Source organism: Chaetodon auriga, chromosome 14 (assembly GCF_051107435.1).
Source record: "Chaetodon auriga isolate fChaAug3 chromosome 14, fChaAug3.hap1, whole genome shotgun sequence".
Classification (NCBI taxonomy): Eukaryota; Metazoa; Chordata; class Actinopteri; order Chaetodontiformes; family Chaetodontidae; genus Chaetodon; species Chaetodon auriga.
In genome coordinates, this window is record NC_135087.1 from 13,544,876 (window position 1) to 13,564,530 (window position 19,655).

At 45.4% G+C, this 19,655-nt stretch overlaps 1 protein-coding gene across 4 annotated transcripts in view; it reads right to left on the reverse strand.

The window, feature by feature from the left end:
• kif26ab (kinesin family member 26Ab) overlaps positions 1–19,655 on the reverse strand; it is a 70,784-nt gene that overhangs the window by 21,878 nt on the left and 29,251 nt on the right. For all 4 annotated transcript variants that reach the window (XM_076748799.1, XM_076748798.1, XM_076748797.1 and 1 more), the window contains exons 3-4: positions 18,599–19,075; positions 13,001–13,209 (exon numbers count right to left, since the gene is read on the reverse strand). In XM_076748799.1, coding sequence (XP_076604914.1) covers positions 13,001–13,209; positions 18,599–19,075 — 686 coding nt within the window. The remainder of the gene's footprint in view (positions 1–13,000; positions 13,210–18,598; positions 19,076–19,655) is intronic.

The window sequence follows — 19,655 nt, forward strand, 5'->3', positions numbered from 1 at the left end:
TGTCAAATTAACAAGAGAAATTCCTCTACCCAAGAGAATCATTAGCTGGGGCAGCCATTAGCTTGTTTGTGCAAATTTGTCTCTGTTCTCCTAAGCAGCTATGCTCCTCTTTAGGTAGCCCTTTCTGTGGCTAATTACCATGTTGGTCACATTTACTATCCTTGACATTTCCTTTCTGTGATTCTCCTTTTTTTCCCTCTGCAGACAAGATAAGGCTGCTCTGGCCATTCATGCAGGGATCAGATCATTGGGACTGATATCAGACTGCTTTATCCCCCCCACGGTGAGTCTGCCTCACACTGCTGCTGATTAGCAGGCCAACATAGCTCTTCATGAATGGAGATGGGAATACTGGGCTCCAGCCAGCCTCAACACCATGCAATGATAATGACTACAGCACAATGAGTGAGGCTCGCTCGCTGCTGGATACATTCACAATTTATCCTGGACTCCGTAGTAAAGGTATTTGTGAGATTTTTAGAGTGCAGATAGGTGCGTGAAGCCATGTTGTTGTGTGCTGGAGACACTGCCAAGCCCAAAATGCCAAATCAGCAGATGGCCATGATTGATTGGCTTGGATGTGTGTTGGTCTATCAGGTGAGGTGCTATGTTTTTGAGTCCTAAGATAATCAATAGGAAGCCTCCCCTGAGCTAAAATCAGCACACACTGTCTTATTGATGGGCTGCCCTTGACATGATCAAACAGCCCTCTGCCCCAAAGCTGTGTGGGGGGATAACATAAATCTACCAACTGAGCTCAACTGTTAGAGAAATACAGACTTAGTTCAGTTAAAGCACAAGGACCAGACAAATGTTCAGCCTCCACAGTGCAGACAGACACTGCTGCATGCTTTGCCAAATTTGAGCTGGATTAAAACAAATCTGCATCTCTGTGCTGCCTCAGTGGCAGTGGTCCCAGGTCACCCACAGTCTGACCCGGGTGCTGCTTAGCTTCAGCAGCGATTAAGCGACCATGACATCAGCCCGTGAACACGCGCAAATTCATGTGGTGCACAGACAAGAGGAGATGATGTCATTCTCTGCCAACCAACCCTGGCAGCGAGAAGGCCCACCCAGACAAGATTTACTAGTGAGGTCAGGATGCTGATCATTAAGTATGAGACAAATACTTCCACACCATAAAACGCTTTTTCTCAGAGTCAACCACTGAAGCCGTATCTAAATGGGTCAACGACTGTTTGCTGAGTGTGTCAGCATCCCCCAGATGTATGACCGTTCATGTATATGCATTACACCAACACTAAAAGCTGAGAGGGTCCCACAGGGTGGGCTCTTAAAATAACCGAAGAAATATGCGGGTTTGGGTTACCTGAGACACAGCATTATACATATGGGGACAATAACAGAGGAACAGGCGGTTGAATGTATGACAAAGCTGATCCAAGCCTCCTGTGTGGCGCTGAGGTTTAGTCTGGTAATGAGCCTGTCTCCTTTCTAAAGTCCCCCTGCAATCAAGGGACCACTGGTATAAACATTAATTTTGTTTTTCTCACTTCCTCCCCCTTATCCTAAATCACTCAAAACAACCAATGCCTGAGGCTGCAACATCCTGAATGCAGTGATTAATCTATGAATGTGGTTCAACAAATGTTAATTGTAGCAAAAATGTGCAATTTTACTTCATAGGAGCTGCTAAAAAGGCGGCCACCTGGAGATACAGAAAGAGACATTCCCTTTGTGCAGTGTTGTTATCTTATCATTCAGATTAAGATTACCGTCAACCAAAACCCAAATCTTTCCAGTTGTTTTGAAAAATGTGTTTCTTCTCTCCTTCGGCAGCCCAAGATACATTAAAATGGAAGAGAGAACTAACAGGCTTATCTGGCTGTCAGTTGAATCTTATCAATCCAAAGCTCTGAAGCTTTCAGCCGACTTGCCAGTCTGTTTCCTCCCGCCTGGCTGTTTTAATGGTAGTCTGAAGGAAGAGCACCTCTCTCCCGTGTCGGTTTACACAACAGCAGTTTGCAGGAAGTGGCCAAACACCTCCAGGCTAGGATTTATACACTTCCTATAAATCCTCAGAAATAGATAAATGGATCCCAGCTAAACCAGACGGCAATGAATGTGATGTCCAGTTATCTGAGCAACACCCTGCCTGGCACGCTCCAAACACACCGGACCAAGGCCTTTAAGAAAATCTCTTTGTTCCAACAAGGTGTTCAACAAGCCTTTTGTTCCTGCGGTGTCTGGCCTTGGACACAGAATACCAAATGGGGCATCATTTGTGCACTGACTGCTGACAGCCCAAGGCTGCACACACATCTTCACTGCACCAATCCCTGGCCAATTAGGTAAGGCTAAATGCATTCATGTAACATCTGTGAGTACAATGTGTTGTCATAGAAAAGAAAAGGTTCCTGACAAAAACTGATGTCTCCTTATGCAACTGACTTGTCATATTCATGTCATAATGCAGATTCAAAGAGCTCTTCTGTCAGAGCAAGACAGAAACACACAGTTTTGTGAAAATAAAATCTTAAATTCTACAAGGGGTTTGTAAACCTGTTCTGTCACAGTCTCCTTAGAACTCTTTTGAAACGGTCTGTGGACTGAGGTGGAAAACGAGGGATTAGGGCATCCTCTGGAGAATTGCTTGAATAACGGGGAATCATTTGAAGCACAGGGGAAGAAAGAAAGGGCGTGCAAGTGGGGAACAGGGAAGAAATCAGTGCATGGGTATGGATGGCGATGTAAAAAATAGCAAAATAGTGCAAATACAGTCAGTTAAAGGAAGAAGGAAGAGAGGCAGATAGAAAGAAGCAGTGAAAGAGGGAGCTGCAGGGTGTAAAGCAAAGTCCTCTCGTCGATCAGTGGGCCTGGCTCTGTGCCAGTGAGGCGCTGTCCATGAGGAGGTAAATCATTTTCTGTCTGAGAGAGAAACAGGAAAAAATGATTGTTGGGGCTATGCCACAGCCAGCTTGGAATTGCTTTATTCCCAAAGATGGGAATCCCCAGTCGGCCAAGAATAAATGGAACAGTTGGCGCCAAAAAGTGACAAAACTTCATCAATATTCAAGAAAGCCTGGTTTGTTGCTACAGTGTTGTAGGCAGCCGTAGATTTAATCACTGGCTCGCATCAACACAGAGGAAAAAGCAACATTCTTTTTACTCTGATTTGGTCGTGAAACATGAAAGGAACTCCGTGAGGCAGATCTATCATCCGTGCCTTTGGACATCACACCAAGAAGAAAGGGATCATGCCAACAGATTCTCACTTCCCAGAGGACTGTGCAAAGAAGGTGCTCTGTGCCTATGCCAAGGTTAAACCCTTAATGATTGAGGGGGGAATAGTTTTTTTTCTGCTATGCAGGAGTGTGTGGCAAACCTTCAACGCTGACATCCACTGTTTTTGTTTTCAGTGGTCTGCCCATAAAGCACACACCCACCAATTCCCCCTGTCCCCATGCTGAACGGCCACAAAGCTCTCTGGCTAAGTTAAGGTCTTAAGAGGGGCTTAAGGCAAGCAAAGGAAGCAAAGAGTAAAAGTGAGAGGCTATAATTCTATTTACAGTTCATTTTATTGTTCTTCTTAGAATTCAGGATCACATCTTGCTAATATGGCCTTAACTAGCCTCAACATTAGGTCATGGGGAGGTGGACAAAGCAAAGGGCATTAGCTCTATGGGACCCTTTTGTCAGTCAATGAGATAAAGGGGCCAATTGAAGGCTCCTAGAGGAAAGGATTGGAAATACCTGCAATGAGAGTCAAAAGGTCCTTGAAGGAAAATCTCTAGCAATTGACCCTTACTTGTTTACAGGAGCCTTCCATAAAACTGCAGCTTTGGGTGCGAGTGGGGAAAATGCTCAGCTATTACATCAAAATTGGTTCAGGCAGCAAAAATAAAAGTCTGGGGAGAAAATTCACTTTTCGGCTGATGGGTGACAGATGATAATGAAGACATGTTCTTCCCCGCTCTGCAGACTGCAGCTTCGCCACCCCTGGCACTGCTGACAAAGATTAACAGCTGCTTTCATCTCTTGCAGTGCATTTTCACTCTGCTCCTCAGACACTGCTCCAGGTATTCTGCTACACTCCTCTCCAAGGCTGCAGAGAATCTGGAATGACTTCACACTCTCAATGCACATGTTGAACTCCGATTCACCCACTATCCCACCCACGTTTTCCCTTGAAAAAACCTCAGGAAGGCGGTTCTGCTCAGGGCATGCACAGAAGAACTCTTGGCACTCACATCATGTTATCACTGACTGAGTGATGTTTCCTGTCTGAAAAATCAGTTTGGCATACAATAGAGGCAGGACATTTGACACACAAGAGAAAAATGACGATTATTATAACCACTGATCAAATATAATGTCCTCTTCGATTGATACATGACATCACATCAGAATGCAGAATTACTTAAGAGCATGATCAGGGTGGAAGAGACAGACAGACGGGAAGAAAGCCAGCATACTTCTGCTCCACTTCTCTGCTTCATTAATCACTTGCTGCCATGGTAAGACACCTAGCGATTATTTATTTGCACTTCTCCACACAGAGGCTATCACAACAAAAAGGCCCGCAGGCTGCTGAGAACATTTGTGAGTGATTAATCAGTAGGCCATCTAGAGAGACAGAACAGAGGGGGATGGGAGTTCTAACATGTGTTTCTTAATCTTTCATCTATATTCAAGTCAATAGCCAACCTAACAAAAACTAGAGGGTGTCCAAGTTGGGTGAAATGAGCTGTACTGTCAGGGACATGGAAGCACGAAATAGTCATTTGGATCAGGAGGCTCAAAAAACACATCACAGATGCATACAGAAGAGGCAATACTAATCTGAGTACATGTGGAAATGTGTTCCCAAGAACAGCCACTAAGACGTTACTGACTACAACCACATTATTCCAAGTTAAGCAGTTTATCCTGTATCACACACTCATAAAGTCAACCACAGAAACACACACAGAGCAACACTCACTGGGCCACATAGAGCGTATGGGGATAATGGGATTTTTAGCACGCAGCAGCTGGCTCTCATGTGCTGGGTCGTGAACCGATTACAGGCAATAATCCTCTCCATTCAAGACGATGTGCATGCAGAAAGCAGCAACAGAAACACAGAGGAGGTAAATCCTCCGTGCTGTAGTTTGATCAGCCGTTTTGAACTGACTCTGAACTGTTTAACTGGACAAGGAAAGGTCGAGGGCACATCATCCTACACTGTAACTCTTAATCTTTACTAATTCTCTACTAAGAAGTACATTGTGGTGCAAATATGATGTGGAATATGTACTAGAAGCACTATAACGTTTCCCCTGTGGCTGATTGTGTATTTATTGCGCTACATTGAAGCCAAAGGTTAATTTTGTACATTGGCAGATAATTAAATCTGTCGTTAATATACAGTATGTTCCATCAGTCTCATCAGTCCTGTAATTCCTTTGTTTTAATCCTCCACAGTTATTATTTGGCTGTCTGAACAATTTCAAAGCCCCAGCAGCCGAGCTACGTCTTGATGGAGATAAAGAAGGCAGTGTGATGATGGTGAAACGTTTCAGAAAATTGAAGCTGTGGGTTATGAGGTAAACACTCAACCACCTGTCCTGACAATGGCCTTATCCTCAGTGGTAATCTGAGCTCCACCCGTAAAAGCCTGGCCCTTCCCGATGACAAACAGAAGGATAGGGGTGCTGCATGTGTGTGTTTCTGAAAATGTAAAGCACCTACATTTAGGGAAATCAACCTACTATCACTGATTAAGCAGCTATTAGTCATTCATGTTGAACAGAAGGCCACGGTGAGGCTGAGCACTGAGGAACAGTGATGCCTGAGAAGCCCCACCAGGAGCCATCTTTGTTTCTCTGGATTGTAAGGCATAAAGGCAGCTCGTGGGAGCAGAGGCCACAGGCTCTAATCTGCATCTGCACACAATAGGACATAAAACTCCTCAATGCATATCCCCTGCCAACAGCTATTGCAATTCACTCGTTCTTATTCCACAACACTCTCACACTGTGTCTCAATGCAGAAGTCACTGGAGAAGTAACGACATAGATAATAGACTCCATTTGCATGACACCTTTCACTGAGGGGCACTAAGGAGGTTTAGATGTCGTCACTCAGCCACCATAGGCGTGATACATAATAAGCATTCAACAGGATGGGGGTCAAAGAATTGGGCAAAGTCAAGCATAACTGAACACTAATGCACTGATCATGGTGCCCTCTGTCCAGTTGGAGAATGTCCAACATGGACAGGCAAACAGAGCAGGAGATGGATTGATGCTGAGGGCATGGCCTCTCCTGCCCACACTCAACTAGTCACACACAACCCGGTCTTTTTGATCATCCTTAAACATGGGCAGCTCTATGTTCGGTGACAAGCCTGCAGGACAGAGACCTGTGCTCCACATCCTCTCATTTCTCTACATGCGAAAGGAACCCGTCAGGAATGGATGGCGGCGCTTCCCTCTCTCCCCACAGGGCTTAGTAGACATGGACCCAGGGTGAGCGCACAGGCTTGAGTCAGCGCTTCAGCTCTTTGTTTGTCGGCCCCCCTCTACTGCCCCCCTGCAGGCTATGTGAGTGGGCCAGACAGACTTCCTGACTCAGGGATTTATTTAGGGGAACAGGGGAAAGGGCATCAGGTTATCCCTCACACAGGCTTGACAAACCCTCTTGCTTTTCTTTTCTGTATCACTGGAGCTGTTTGCCATTCATGATGACAGGCACGAGAGACTCTACGCTGCCCGTCACCCTGGTGCACAGCGCTATCACACCATGTTATCATATCCCAGGGAAGAGACAGACACCCGGAAAGAGGCAAGGAAATCCCACCACAGCGAGAGTGCAGCAAAATCTTCAGAACGCCGATTATCTGAAGAGGTACATGCAGAATCAAAATAAGAACTTCTCATCCAATATTCAGCATATATGCCTGTGGAGCATGCAATGTGTAAGACTCACTCAGGCTGCCTGAATATGGTCGTCCGTAGCAATGGTAGATTCGGTAAAGATCGAGTCTCTATCTCTATTGATAAAGATCAAAAAACGATGACGCCTGTTACCTGAGAATCATGGAGGATTGTGAATCAGAGGAAGGCAGTACATTGCTGTTGATGGGTGAGAAGGTGCATGAGGGTAGTGGGATGTATCTACCTGTGGTGGATCCCTAAGGCTGCAAGGCCAGGCTGGATTTCCATCAACACCTCAGCCTTGACGGCGCCTGACAGGGCTTGGATGGATTCACACCTGGGCTTATCTACAGGCTGCAGCCCCTTCATGGCCTCAGCTGGTGCTGCCACTGTGTCTGCACTGAGGCAGCCATTAGTCCCATCAGCCTGATTATTGCAGGAAAATGCCAGCTGGTGTTTTATCCAACAGTAAACAAAGACAAATACCACAAAGCAGCTCACCCATCCCGGCTACCACCCACTCAATACTTCTGATGAGCCATTCGCTGCCCTGGGCATGTGTTGCTCAGATTCAACAGATTGATATGAATCAATTCTCATTTGTCAGGCTCTAGAGGTAGTGGTAGTATTAACATTTCAGCTCCACTGTGGCTGTTTCCGCAAAATGGAGCCAGCATTTCAGCAGTATGTTTTCTGCCATGCTATACATTCTGCTCACACTCTCGCTTTGGTGGAGGAATCCATCTCGCTGTGGCTTGACAACAAAACCATTACCCTCTCACCTCCCGGGAGCAGACAGTCCAACTCCAACTGCACATTCCACAGAGCGGAAAAGAGAGAGCGACACGGAAAGAAAGATAAAGAGAGAGAGGGAGGAAAGAGAGAAAAGACAATAGACAACACAGCTCAACAGACAGAATCAAAAGCTCACAAACAACACAAATATACACAAGACGCATCCAAGTGAGCTCAGTTTTGCCTTTGTACAACAACTTACTTGACTCCCATGGTAGTCAATCCAATATTCTTCTCCACAGACCTCCTGCTTCTGATGCGGTCAGAGTGGAGCATCAGCCCGAGCACGCCTTCAGAATGACAACATTTACAAGCACACTGGTCCCAGGCAGCTACCGTCCTGCTGTGTATCTTTATCCCCTGCCATGTGGCCAGATCCACTGTGCTCAGCAGACCCCTCTGCTCCACATAATCTGCCCTGCCTATTAGTCAGTGACAGAGATCCCTGCTGTCAATCAGCACAGCCAACCAAACACAGCGCTGTCCTGCTTTGTCTGCATCGAGCCTCTCTGTATGAACCAACCGTGAAAGACGTTAGAACGACTGTCCAGTCCTGATACGAAGAAAGCTGGGATGCTGTGTAAAATGTAAATAAAAACAGATTGCAATCATCTACGCGAACTGTGTTTACTGACAACAGTTTAACGAAGTGTACAGTCATGTGTTCACAAAGTGGTGAACCTCGCTCCATCCTCACTTGTGAATGACTGAGCCTTTCCAGGATGCCCCTTTCTTACCCAATCATGATACTACCACCTGTTAGCAGTGAGCCTGATTACCTCTGGAATCTTCCAAACATAATTATTTAAATATACTGTCTTTGTCCTGTTTTTGAATGAGTGTATGCTAAGAAAGGATGAGCAAATGATCAGATTCTGTTTTATTTATGTTTTACACAGTGTCACAACTTTTTTAGAATGAGGGTTGTGTTTCACCCAGCAACACATGCTAGCATCAGCACCTTCTTCACAAACACGAAGGCGGAAACTTCATAACCAATCAAACTACTCACTGATTGGACGAAGGACGTGAGCGAGCCATCCAACATGTGTTGTTCAGAACAAGAACAAGCACTTGTGACCCTGCAGTGCTTCCACTTGGCAACACGCAGGACTCATTACTGAAGAGATGCTTGTCCCTCCCTCTGACTAAATTATAGTCCAGTGGAATAGAGGGCTATTTCAACTTCCTGATTTCCAATCTCCACTTTTGAAAGGAAAATCAGTCACATTTTATTCCCACAAGCTAATGACTTGTTTCTATGGTTACTCAGAGCAGCCTGGGGGATGAAGGGCAGAGTGAGTGTTGCTGACACATAGGCAGGGTCTTATGTGTGCAGGAGGCTAAATGGCCCTGCTACCACAATTACAGGAGGATTCCTTCTGCAGAATCACAGTCATTACTGCGCTAACACTCACCTGGCAGCAGCTGCAGGGCGGCGATGGACGACCATAAAACCACTTCCTCCTGACACTCCTTGAGGGCTGCATTCCAGCAAACAGCTGTCCATCCTGCCCCTGCAACAGCCCGCCCGCCAGCCTGTGTGCCACCTCTGAAGTCTACAGTGTCCCAGAGGTGGGCGTAGGTCGCACATGTGCAAATCACAAGTGAACCTCACACCTTGACCTTCAAGTCTCAAGCGAATCAAGTCCGTGCTCTAAGTCATGCCAAATCGTTGCTCAGGTCAAGCAAGTCAAGTGATACGACAATAAAACAGTAGAGAAAGGGCAACAGTATCATGAGAAGATGAGCGCACCGCTGTTTTAGCTAGTAACATGCCCGCATGGCTAACATCTGAGCAGCCAATAAGTTAGCTAAAACGACATTTTCATGTGCCTTTCCTTGTGGGATTTGAAGTGAGTTGGATGTTGTGGTGGTTCTGTCATTGATTTTTCAGCTGCAGAAATACATACCGCTGTTTTTCTTACCACTATCACCAACAAGATAATACTTAAATACAAATTTTCTTATTTTGGGAGAAGATAAAAGTAGTAGAAAATGGCAGATATTAATAAAAAAAAGTCAAGTTCCTTTGAGCCATCTGTCTCAGGTCTCATGTCTCAAATCATGACGACCAAGTCAAAGTCAGGTCGAACATTTTATCTGTCTCAAGTCCTCAAATTTGTGACTCAAGTCAAGTCATGTGACTCGATTCCCCTACCTCTGCTGAGTCCTCTACCGACTTGCTGTGCCTCCAAGATCTTCTATACTCTTGTATTCATTACCCACATATATCTTTATAATGAGTAAATCACCCCTCTCCTGAGTATGATTAGTGCGAGGTAGCAAAAGGACAGAGGAATGAGCTCTCTCCAAACAAGCATCGACAAGGGACCATCGATAGACCAAGGAAACTGTCTCATGCTGCATGCAGAAATGTGCGCACTGAGAAAAGTAGACTGCAAACTGAGCAGTCGACTCATCTCACAAGAGTGCACTGAGAAATCCCACGGGCCAGGTGGGTAATAAACACACTGTCACAATCAGCAGGTGTTAATGGAACAGAAAGATGGGTGGAAGGATGTATGAGGCGGCAGTTAGCCACATCGTCTCGCCCCTGCTGTGAGCTCCGACTGGTTTCATTACACAACGCTGTGTCAATACACTAATCATATGCTCTGTCACAAGGCAATCAGTGCTTAACATGCTAGTCAGCTCAACACATGGCTCCATATCCATTACCCCCAACCCCAGTCATACTCTGACACACGCACACACATAATGATATGCACACACACACATCATCCGGTCAGAGTTTGACCCTTGGCCCTTCCTGTCTCCCTGAGACTGTATAGTGAGTCTAATTGCCAATTGGTCATCACTGACCCCGGGGTCATCTTTGTTTCAGGTTTCCACAATTACCAGAGACAGGAAGCAGGATAAAAGAACAATATTATAGCTGGACTCATTTATCATGTGATCAAACACAAGCTGGACTTCTATGGGGGAGAATTCTCTCACGAGCAACAGCACAGAGTCTGTCCACACTGTAAGGCTGAATTCGCAGTCCTCTTGTGGTCATATCTCATCAGAGCTCCACACATTCTACATAACCAACTACTTCTACTTGGGTGCTTCTACCACTTAGCTATCAAAACAAGGATATGTGAACTTTTTTACCCCATTTTGAAGGAATTAAACAGTTTGACGGTGCAATCAGGTAATGGAGGAAAAACAATTATTCTGGGTGGGACACATTCCTAATTTGTGCTCAGAAATTGTACTCTGACCTGCTGTTAGTTATCAAATCAACATTTATACTAAAATGATTTTTCAACTCAGTAGACATCTTAAATGAAACATATTAAAAGCTTTTTTTAACCAGCTGAACGGTTGACTTACGTTTGCAATGAAAAATGAATGAATCGCTTTTGTTCTCCCCTTTTCTCGCAGCAGCAGACTAGTCAGCAGCTGACTAATTGCATTCTAATTAAAATTTCATCTCTGAGTGGAACGGTGTTAGTGAATGTCAGACAAGTGTCTAAGGAGCCTTCTCCACTCCATTGGGGTAGAAACTGCTGTTTGGTTATTCTGCTCCTACATTCTGGGCTCTCAGGACTTACACATGCATCCCACTAATTGTATCTTTCGAGAACAAAAAGGAATACTAATCAGATGTGAGTTTTCAATCAAGTCTAAAACATGAAGGACACTCATTTCCCTGCTTTCTTTTTTTAACTCAAGAGCTCCCAGAGCAGCGAGAAAACAAGAAAATCGGCTGATTGATTCAATTCGTTTTGACTTTTGGGGACTAACATTTCAATCAGCACTGATATACAAACAGATGAAACAAAGACAACAACAAGATGATGACGATGATGATGATGATGATGATGATGATATTCCTGTTCCATGCAACAGCTGCAGAGGGTCAGGAAAAGGGTGTGTGCTTCAAATCAAGCGCAGTGCATCTCTGCCACTCTCTTCTGAATCTGAGGAATGTAATGATGTTTAAAGCTGGCCCATCATCATTGTGTTTCTCTGGGCCAAGCAAAACACCACATTCTTGGCAGCAAATTATCACTGGGATGAAATGAAAGGTGGAACCCTTTACTGTACTTCCACCTACACCCCTTCTGCCCCACCAGGACCTGCTACAGGGGAAATAACAAGTCCACCTTCCTCTTTTTCCCTGTGCTTAGCCCACGCTGGCTGACTAGACTCTGCTCTCTCTGCTACTCTTTTTGAGCTCAGGTCCAAAGAAAACATGAGAACTAATAAATCAATGTCAGGAATTAACCCTGTCTCACGGAGGGCCACACCTCGCTGTTGCTCAGGACTGCTGCTCTTGTGACGGGAAAAGGCACACACAGGAAGTTGCATATTTAGCGGAGGATCTGGAATGCACTCTAAGCCAAAGGAGAGGCTTCATGGGCCTACTGATATACTCTGACCCTGTGAAAGCTGGCAAGACAAACTCCATTTGGGGTGGTTAAAGAAAAGCTAAGCTCCACAGATCCCCCATGGGCTTCCTGTCACACTCCACAAGTCCCCTCACCCCCTGTGGTGCAGAGCTTCAATGGTCCTATGCATCATTCTTAGCTAGCTTCCCTTTCGCCAACATTCATTATGGCATAGCACTCCTCCGAGAGTAGAGGCAGGGAATGTATGCACTGACCAGCCTGCCAGGGAATCTATCAATGACAATATAGCACACTGCACCAGCCATCCACACGCCTGGAGAGGGTGAAGTATTCTCCGAGGCAACAACAACACCAGAGCCAAGCAGTGCTGAAAAAGCCTCCCTCAGCCTGAATTACGAGGGACCAAATGGTTTCACTGACATCAAAAATAACAGCAAAGCTGCAAAATTTGAAGAGCTGTTTTAAGTTGAAGAGGTAAAACAAAGAAAAAAATAACTAAACACGAAATACCTCAGGACAATACTCGGCTTTAACCTAAGCCCCTTCGTGAGACACTCCCTTTTCATATCGAATTATGTAATTCTATTATCCATTCATGGGCACTGGTGCCTGTAACTGAAGGTTCATTTAGTCCCATGATGGTGCGTATCCCAAGGCAATGCCATAATTCAACCATGGCCAGAACAACATCTCCATGGAATAGCAGCCCCACATGGAAGTTAACACCATGAGCCACGACCTTCAACAGACATTTGAAGGCGAGTCTGTGCATATCTCCTCTTCGGCTCTCTTCGTGTACACCCACACACACAGGAGCCTGAATACATGCAGCTGTGTACGCACACAAGCTTGCACACACACTAAACACTTCATTTAACACCACACCGGCTCAATCTAATCTCTCTACCTTTTGACACACTCAACCGTGGTGTGATTTGACAGGACGGGGGAGGTGCTTACCTAATGAAGAAGGAGGCTGCGGCAGATGAGGAGGGAGAGGGGGAGGTGGATGTATTGGTGATGGGTGCTGGGAGTCCCGCTTGGCTGGAGCTCCTCAGTCGGCAGGGCGTCAGGGTGCTGCTGCTGCTGCTGGTGCTGGTGGTCATGGTGGTGACTGGGGCCTCCGAGGCTGGGACATCCCTGTCTGCTTCTCCCATCAAACTCTGGACCTGTTGACACACAGATACAGCGATAAGACCACAACCATCACTCACAATTTTCACTGCTCCTGCCCACCTTCCTTCCACTCCATTACTCCCCCTATGCCACAGATGGACAGGCAGCTGCAGCAGCCAGCACCGGTTAGCAGGAGTCAGCATTATCCACGGCAGAGAGCTCCCTACAGATCAGCACGGATGCTGCACCATTCATTGATTCTGGCAACACTCTTGAGGTTGCACCCACTGTAATTAAGTGAAAACCCACATTTAATTAGTGATTAAATCTCCAGCGATTTACTTCACTGTGCTCCCGATTATATCTATAACCCCATTGCTATTTTGGCACTTTACTCATTAACAGTGAGGAAGGTGTCATCCTGCTGGTTGAGTTGTACTTGGACTAAGAGCAAGTTTCAAAGGGAGTAAACAATGAACAACAATGTGAGAACTGAGGTTTGTTCCACGGCCTAAATGTTAACGAGGTATCAAAACTGTGCCTGCATGAGCACACCCTGCTCTGGCAGCTTGGTAATTGAACAGGAGTAAACTGAGGTGAGCTGCATCTGTTTCACTGCTAACTGATGCCAAACGCACTGGGCAAACCACCTGTACGTCTTCCTATTTGTGAGTATGTGCTATAGCAGGTCATCTATAAACAGGTATACCAGTTTCATCAACAACATAGGAGGTTTAGAGCTAGACAGAACAACTCCTTTTACTTTCATTGCTGTTATTCTTTTGCTTTTATCTAATGTATTCTTTTGATTGCTTTTACTCTTTTTAGTTGTATTTATTTCTACTGACATTTTGCCTTTTGCATTTTCGCATCTAGGTGTTGCTTTTGTTTGCCTTGACTGTTTGGCTTTCTGTTGTTAAATTGCTTTCGGCATACCCTGCTTTTGCTTTTTCTGCAGAAGCACTTTGTAAACTCAGTTTGTAAAGGTGCTATTCAAATAGTCATTATTATTATGATGAGCAAGTGTTAACCACATTTTTAAAGCTCCTTGTGCAAAAAGTTAAATAAAGATTATCATCATTGTGGTGATGATGACATAGTTTTTTGACAATGCAAAAAAGTATGAATAAGGCTGAAAAGGCTTTCACAGAGCTGTAGATGCATCGTCCAGAGAAAACAGAAACATGCACTGGACATTCAAGCCCTCTGTGTCTGTTTAAGGTTGCTGCTAAAACTGGTGTAGCTTAGTGGAGATGCAGAATAAAGGTTCAGCAAGAGCACTGAAGCCTGCAGTGGTTCACTGACGGCTCTCAGTCGAACTTAAGGACTGCGAGGAGCTAATTATACAAGCCAAATGCTAACTCCAAGACTACACTTCAGCTGGAGTCACTAATACTGACAAAAGGTTAATCCTCACCGGAGCCGCTCGTTTATCCTGCAAGACAATGATCAATAGCAGCTGACAAGAACTGGTTCTGTGGCTTTTCAGCATCGGAAATTAAATAAATAAAGGCCAAAGTTTTCCTAAAAACATTCATAACACTGACAAATGAAAGTTGTGTAATCAGCAACGACCTTGAATTGAGCACAACACAGCACTGCAGCCTCAATGCCATTTGACAGGATATGTATTATAAACACAGCTCAGGCTCTCTGCATATTTACCACCTCAGTGTTTGCCCTAGATTCATGTTTGGCAACTAAAATAACATCCTTTACAATCTTTTTTATAAAGTGTATGGCCTTCCATTATCTGCCATTTGTCAACACGGGCTGACAGCTGCACTATTTATATGCCAAGTCTGACAAGTGAATGCTATACATCAGGATGTGAGGACATAGTTACATTCTGACATTCACATGAGAGGCTTGACTATTGCTCTGCCACCACTGTTAGCTTAACACGCAGCACATTGTGTTACTATATTAAAGCATGTGTGCATTATCTTCTCCCAGAAAAGCTTCACTGGCCATTTGTCAAACAGTGGACGTCCAGTGCCCCATGAATCCTCACTTCCCCGCTGTCTCCTTCTGAGCTTGTTACGAATCACAGCCTTGTTTTAGAGGTCTGGTTTTTGCTCTCTTGAGACGTCATCATGGGGGTTAAGTCAGTTATTATGCAGCGTTGTGCGAAGTTAGGGCTTGAGAGGGACACCATGGGAAAAACTGGCTGCAAACTGAAATGAGCCAAATACAGATCCTCCCGCAGATGCCAGAGCGGAAAGCCTCACACCATGCTGGTGTCGGTGACAGGTTAGGAACTCTGCACATACCAGGAAAGTAGACCCATTACGCTTTGGCACGAAAGACTGGAGCACTTCACACACAGCCGTACAGGAAGCTGATGTGTATAGTACATCAAATCTGTCACCAATTGAGCTGGGGTAGTGACGCTTTTAAAATCAAGTGGCAGCGAATTTCAGTATACAAGGACAGCTGGGCATAGGCGGGGTTGGGGTGTGCGCTCAAAATGGATAAACTACAGGCTCAAACACACATATAGGTGCACACACACTCGAGCACATCACAGTGCCTATCAAAGAGGATTCCCCTTAGTATTAAGAATGGAGACTTAAGCCCTTCAGCCAAGCTGCTCTCCGTAGCCTTGGACCTGGACTGGCCCTGATTCTGCCTGAAAAGTACAATCTATCCCCTGGTCAGGTAATTAGGCCGTGTCAGTGGAGCCATGTGTGCTTGGCCGTTTGTATCGAGAGTCAGTAATGAGCTGGCCTTCCACCCTTTAACCCCCAGCCCTCCCTGATCCCTTTGCCTTGGTTTGCCACTGGAAAGAAAGGGCAGAAAAGGGAGGGGGAGTGGAGACAAAGCGAGAGATTTGAACACCACGGAGAGAGTGAAGAAGAGAATCAAAAGAGAGAAAAACAGTTCGGGTAAGTGCTTCCTGTGAAGTCTGAAGTGAGCAGGGTAGGCCAGCAACCTATCAGCAGTCCATCTTCTCGTCAGCCACTGAGAGTGCCAGGACTCCCCTGTGACCTATGATCCCAGTGGTCAACAGACGATTACTGCTGGGGTGAAATAGACCTTGTGTTAATCTGGCTGTCGTGCTTGGCTGGCCTCTGTAGCCAACACAAACCATCTGAGGTGAGAATTGACTTCAAACAATACTGCTCGACCGTGTGAGGAAAGGAAAATATCGTGACATTTAGCTCTCCTAATAGAAAATGTTCACTGTCTCTGCTCTGTCGAGCAAATACCAAAACATAATTGCAAATTTGTTAATGTTTTTTTAATTGGTGAGACTGGGAATTCTACATCCCTTTCCTTCCTGTATCCTTTCTTCTCTTCATCATCATCGCTCTCTGTGGCACACTGCCATGCAAGCCCAGCTGCACCAAAGACGCAGCAGCCAAGATCATCTGCCGGGCTTCAACTTGGTGGCAACGACGCAGGCCATGGCAGCAGGGATCAGCGGGCCAATAACGGAAACCCTCATGGGTCAAGAGCACTTGGTATTTGCAGATTAGCGCACATGTGGTTGTGGGTTTTATGGGGCAAAGGGAGAATGGCAGATTTGGTTCTATCAGTTTCTTGTTTCAAATAGCAGTGTGACACTGCTTGCAATGAGGTTTTCTGGAATGCCTTAGCTGTTTAAAACTCATTCAAACAGCTGATAATGGTAGGGATTATTTAAGTGGTTATGAATTTGGAGCTTACTGAATTTGGGGTTTTACATCAGGTTCTAGACCTGCAAAACACTGTCTCAGAAAAGTGCATTTGTAAGCCATTTGCAAGATTCAAGGCAGCTACACTCATCTAAGCAGTGTCAGCCAGTTACAAAGAGGGAGCCAGATAGTTTCAATTCCAGTGACCGCAAACATCATTCCAGATGTTAACCAGAGCCTTTTCCCAAATGGGAGATTCAAGGTGCCCTATAATGGGCTGTGTGTGGGAGCGCCCCCGGCTCCCTGGTTAACACACTCTGAAGGATTTCAGTCTAACACACACACACGAAGTCCATCTCTGCTTCTTCATTTGAACAACACTGCATGCTTCCCCCTCAAAAAATAAATAAATAAATAAAACCAAGATGCAATAATGAATTGAAGCTTGTGCCTTTCAGCACAGCATAACTCCCAACCCCCCAAAGTGTGTGTGGGTTTTTGTCATTCTGAAGGATCTGGTTTTAATGAAAGAAACAAGCTTGAGAAAATAACACCCATTTCTGCTGGGTTTGTAACTTCATGTCTTGGAGGGACATATCTCGCTGTCCAAGGAGGGCCCCAGCCTCAGTTATAGTATTTGGCATTGAGCAACTCATCCCAGCTCCAAGGGCCACTAATTGCCTTTAGACACATAGATGGAGAACACAAGTCAGCCTCTCCCTGCTGTGCTAGGCCTTTTGATTTGCACTATACTGTGTACATGCAGTTAAAAGCTTTTGATGGCCTCCCATAAACCATCTCTAAAGGCACTTGTTGACAGGGAGGAGTGAAAATCTGTCTTCAATTTTCTAGCAGAAACAAAGGAATAACATGGCCAAGAGCCTTAACAGACCGTAGTTATCTACACAGAACAGAAATTTACAGTTTGTGTATCTGATGGGAAATATTGAAGTGCAAGCACTAGATGTTAGCATGTGCTGTTTGGTCTGTACACTGAGTCTGGCTGGTAAAGAATGTCACAGCGGTTTGTAAATGAGGTCTGAAACCAAATGTCCCTGTCGATGCAGGAGGAGATGCGTCACTAAAAAGGACACCTTCAGCCAGAAATATGATTGATGGTAGAAATCACTGTCAACACTTAGACCTTTATTTGAGAACAAGGTACGGCATGGTCAATCCCATGACACCAACGGCGAAACTCAATACCTTTCCAAGTGTCTTAGACATCAAAGTACAGACTAATGCTTATCCAACATGAGAGAAGAGTTATGGCGAGGCTGTGGGGTGGTCATTTGAAATGCCCTTGAGGAGGAGGTCAGCAGATTAGTGTTGTGATGACCTCTGACCTCAGATCGCTCAGGCTCCATGACTACTGAGGAATGAGAGGTCAGCACTCCTGCAGAGTTCTGATTCTCTGCAGGGCTTCATCTGAAGGTCTGAAATGCGGCATTTGCAGCGACAAGCCTTAACCTGACGAGCGCTATGGTGTAAACTGAAGACATTTTTGGAATATATACGTATATTTTGGAATATAAAAGTATTTCACATTTAATTTTTGTTGATTTAGGTTATTTGGAATATCTGTTACCACTTTTGATCATGATTGAATTACACTAAAAAGTCTCATTTATTTCAGTGATGTCTTATGGCCCTCAAAGCTTCAAAAGGGTACTCAAGGTAGGCCTTGCAGCTAGCAGCTAGCTATTGTCTGCTACTTGAATTTGAGCTCATTGTACTGTTGCACTACTTAAAAGGCACTGCAAATGGATGACAATGCATGAAATGTTATATAAATGTGACGAAATGCAGATTAAAGGCATACCGGGTTCGGCTGAGGGAGGAAGTTGTTGACCCTGGAGATGCTCCACATGCCCTCGAGGTACTGCTGTGCCTGAATGGTGACCGAGCTCAGGGATCCACTGAGCTGTCCTCCCGCCACTGTCACCTGGACACTTGTCTTGGGCCCTGAAGAGACAGAGGAGCTCTGCGACCAGCCTGGTACCCTGTGCCGCTCCCCCAAGGGCAGGACAGAGTGGACAGCTGGTTGGCCTTTAGACAGCTGTTTTGCATGGACACTAGAAGATGACACAGTGAATCTAGCAGGCTGTGGTAAAAAGGATGTAGTGGGCAGGGCTGCCATGTCTGAGCTGAAGGTGAGGATGGGAGCGTGGAGAGTCTGCAAGGCCTCCTGCCTCAGTTGGTGGAGAGGTGTGGAGCACACCTGGCAACAGCTGACACCAGCTTCATGGCTCCCCGGTGTTTGGAGTTGCTCGAACAGGAAGGTTGCATATCCAGGGTCCTGCAGAGTAAACACACAGAAGAGAAAGACTATAACTCTATGCACAATATACCCATGCACAACTCAAAGCAAATAGCATGTTGCTCTCAAGCATATCTAACTATCTGTTCTTTTGAAAGGATTTCCTGTATGTTGTTCACATTTTCCAGGCGCGACAGTGGTCTGCTAACAGTGTGGTCCCTGACTGCCCTCTGGGACCCTCACTCCCTAATCTAACCACTTCCTCTTTTTCAAGATGGTTGTTTGTTTAGAGCGAGATGCTTTGCCTGCATGCAACTTAAGACTGCTGATGAGGTTCACCAGGCATGTGTTCATTTCACAGTGTCTGCTGGGGAGCTGAGACCAAAGAAGCCAAATGTGAGGGGACTACCCTGAAAGAGGGCCCAGAGGGATTAGTTGAAGATCCTACAGAGACATTCCTCACAGAAAAACAAGTGAAATGTGTCTTTTATTTATTTTGTGAAGCTTTAGAAAGAAGAGGGCTGAGCACATTTCATCTTATTACTGCTTTTAGAGAAGGTGTCCAGTGGAGTTTGGTCCCTTTGCTTCGTCTCTAAGAAGGCCCCCTAGGGTGTCCATC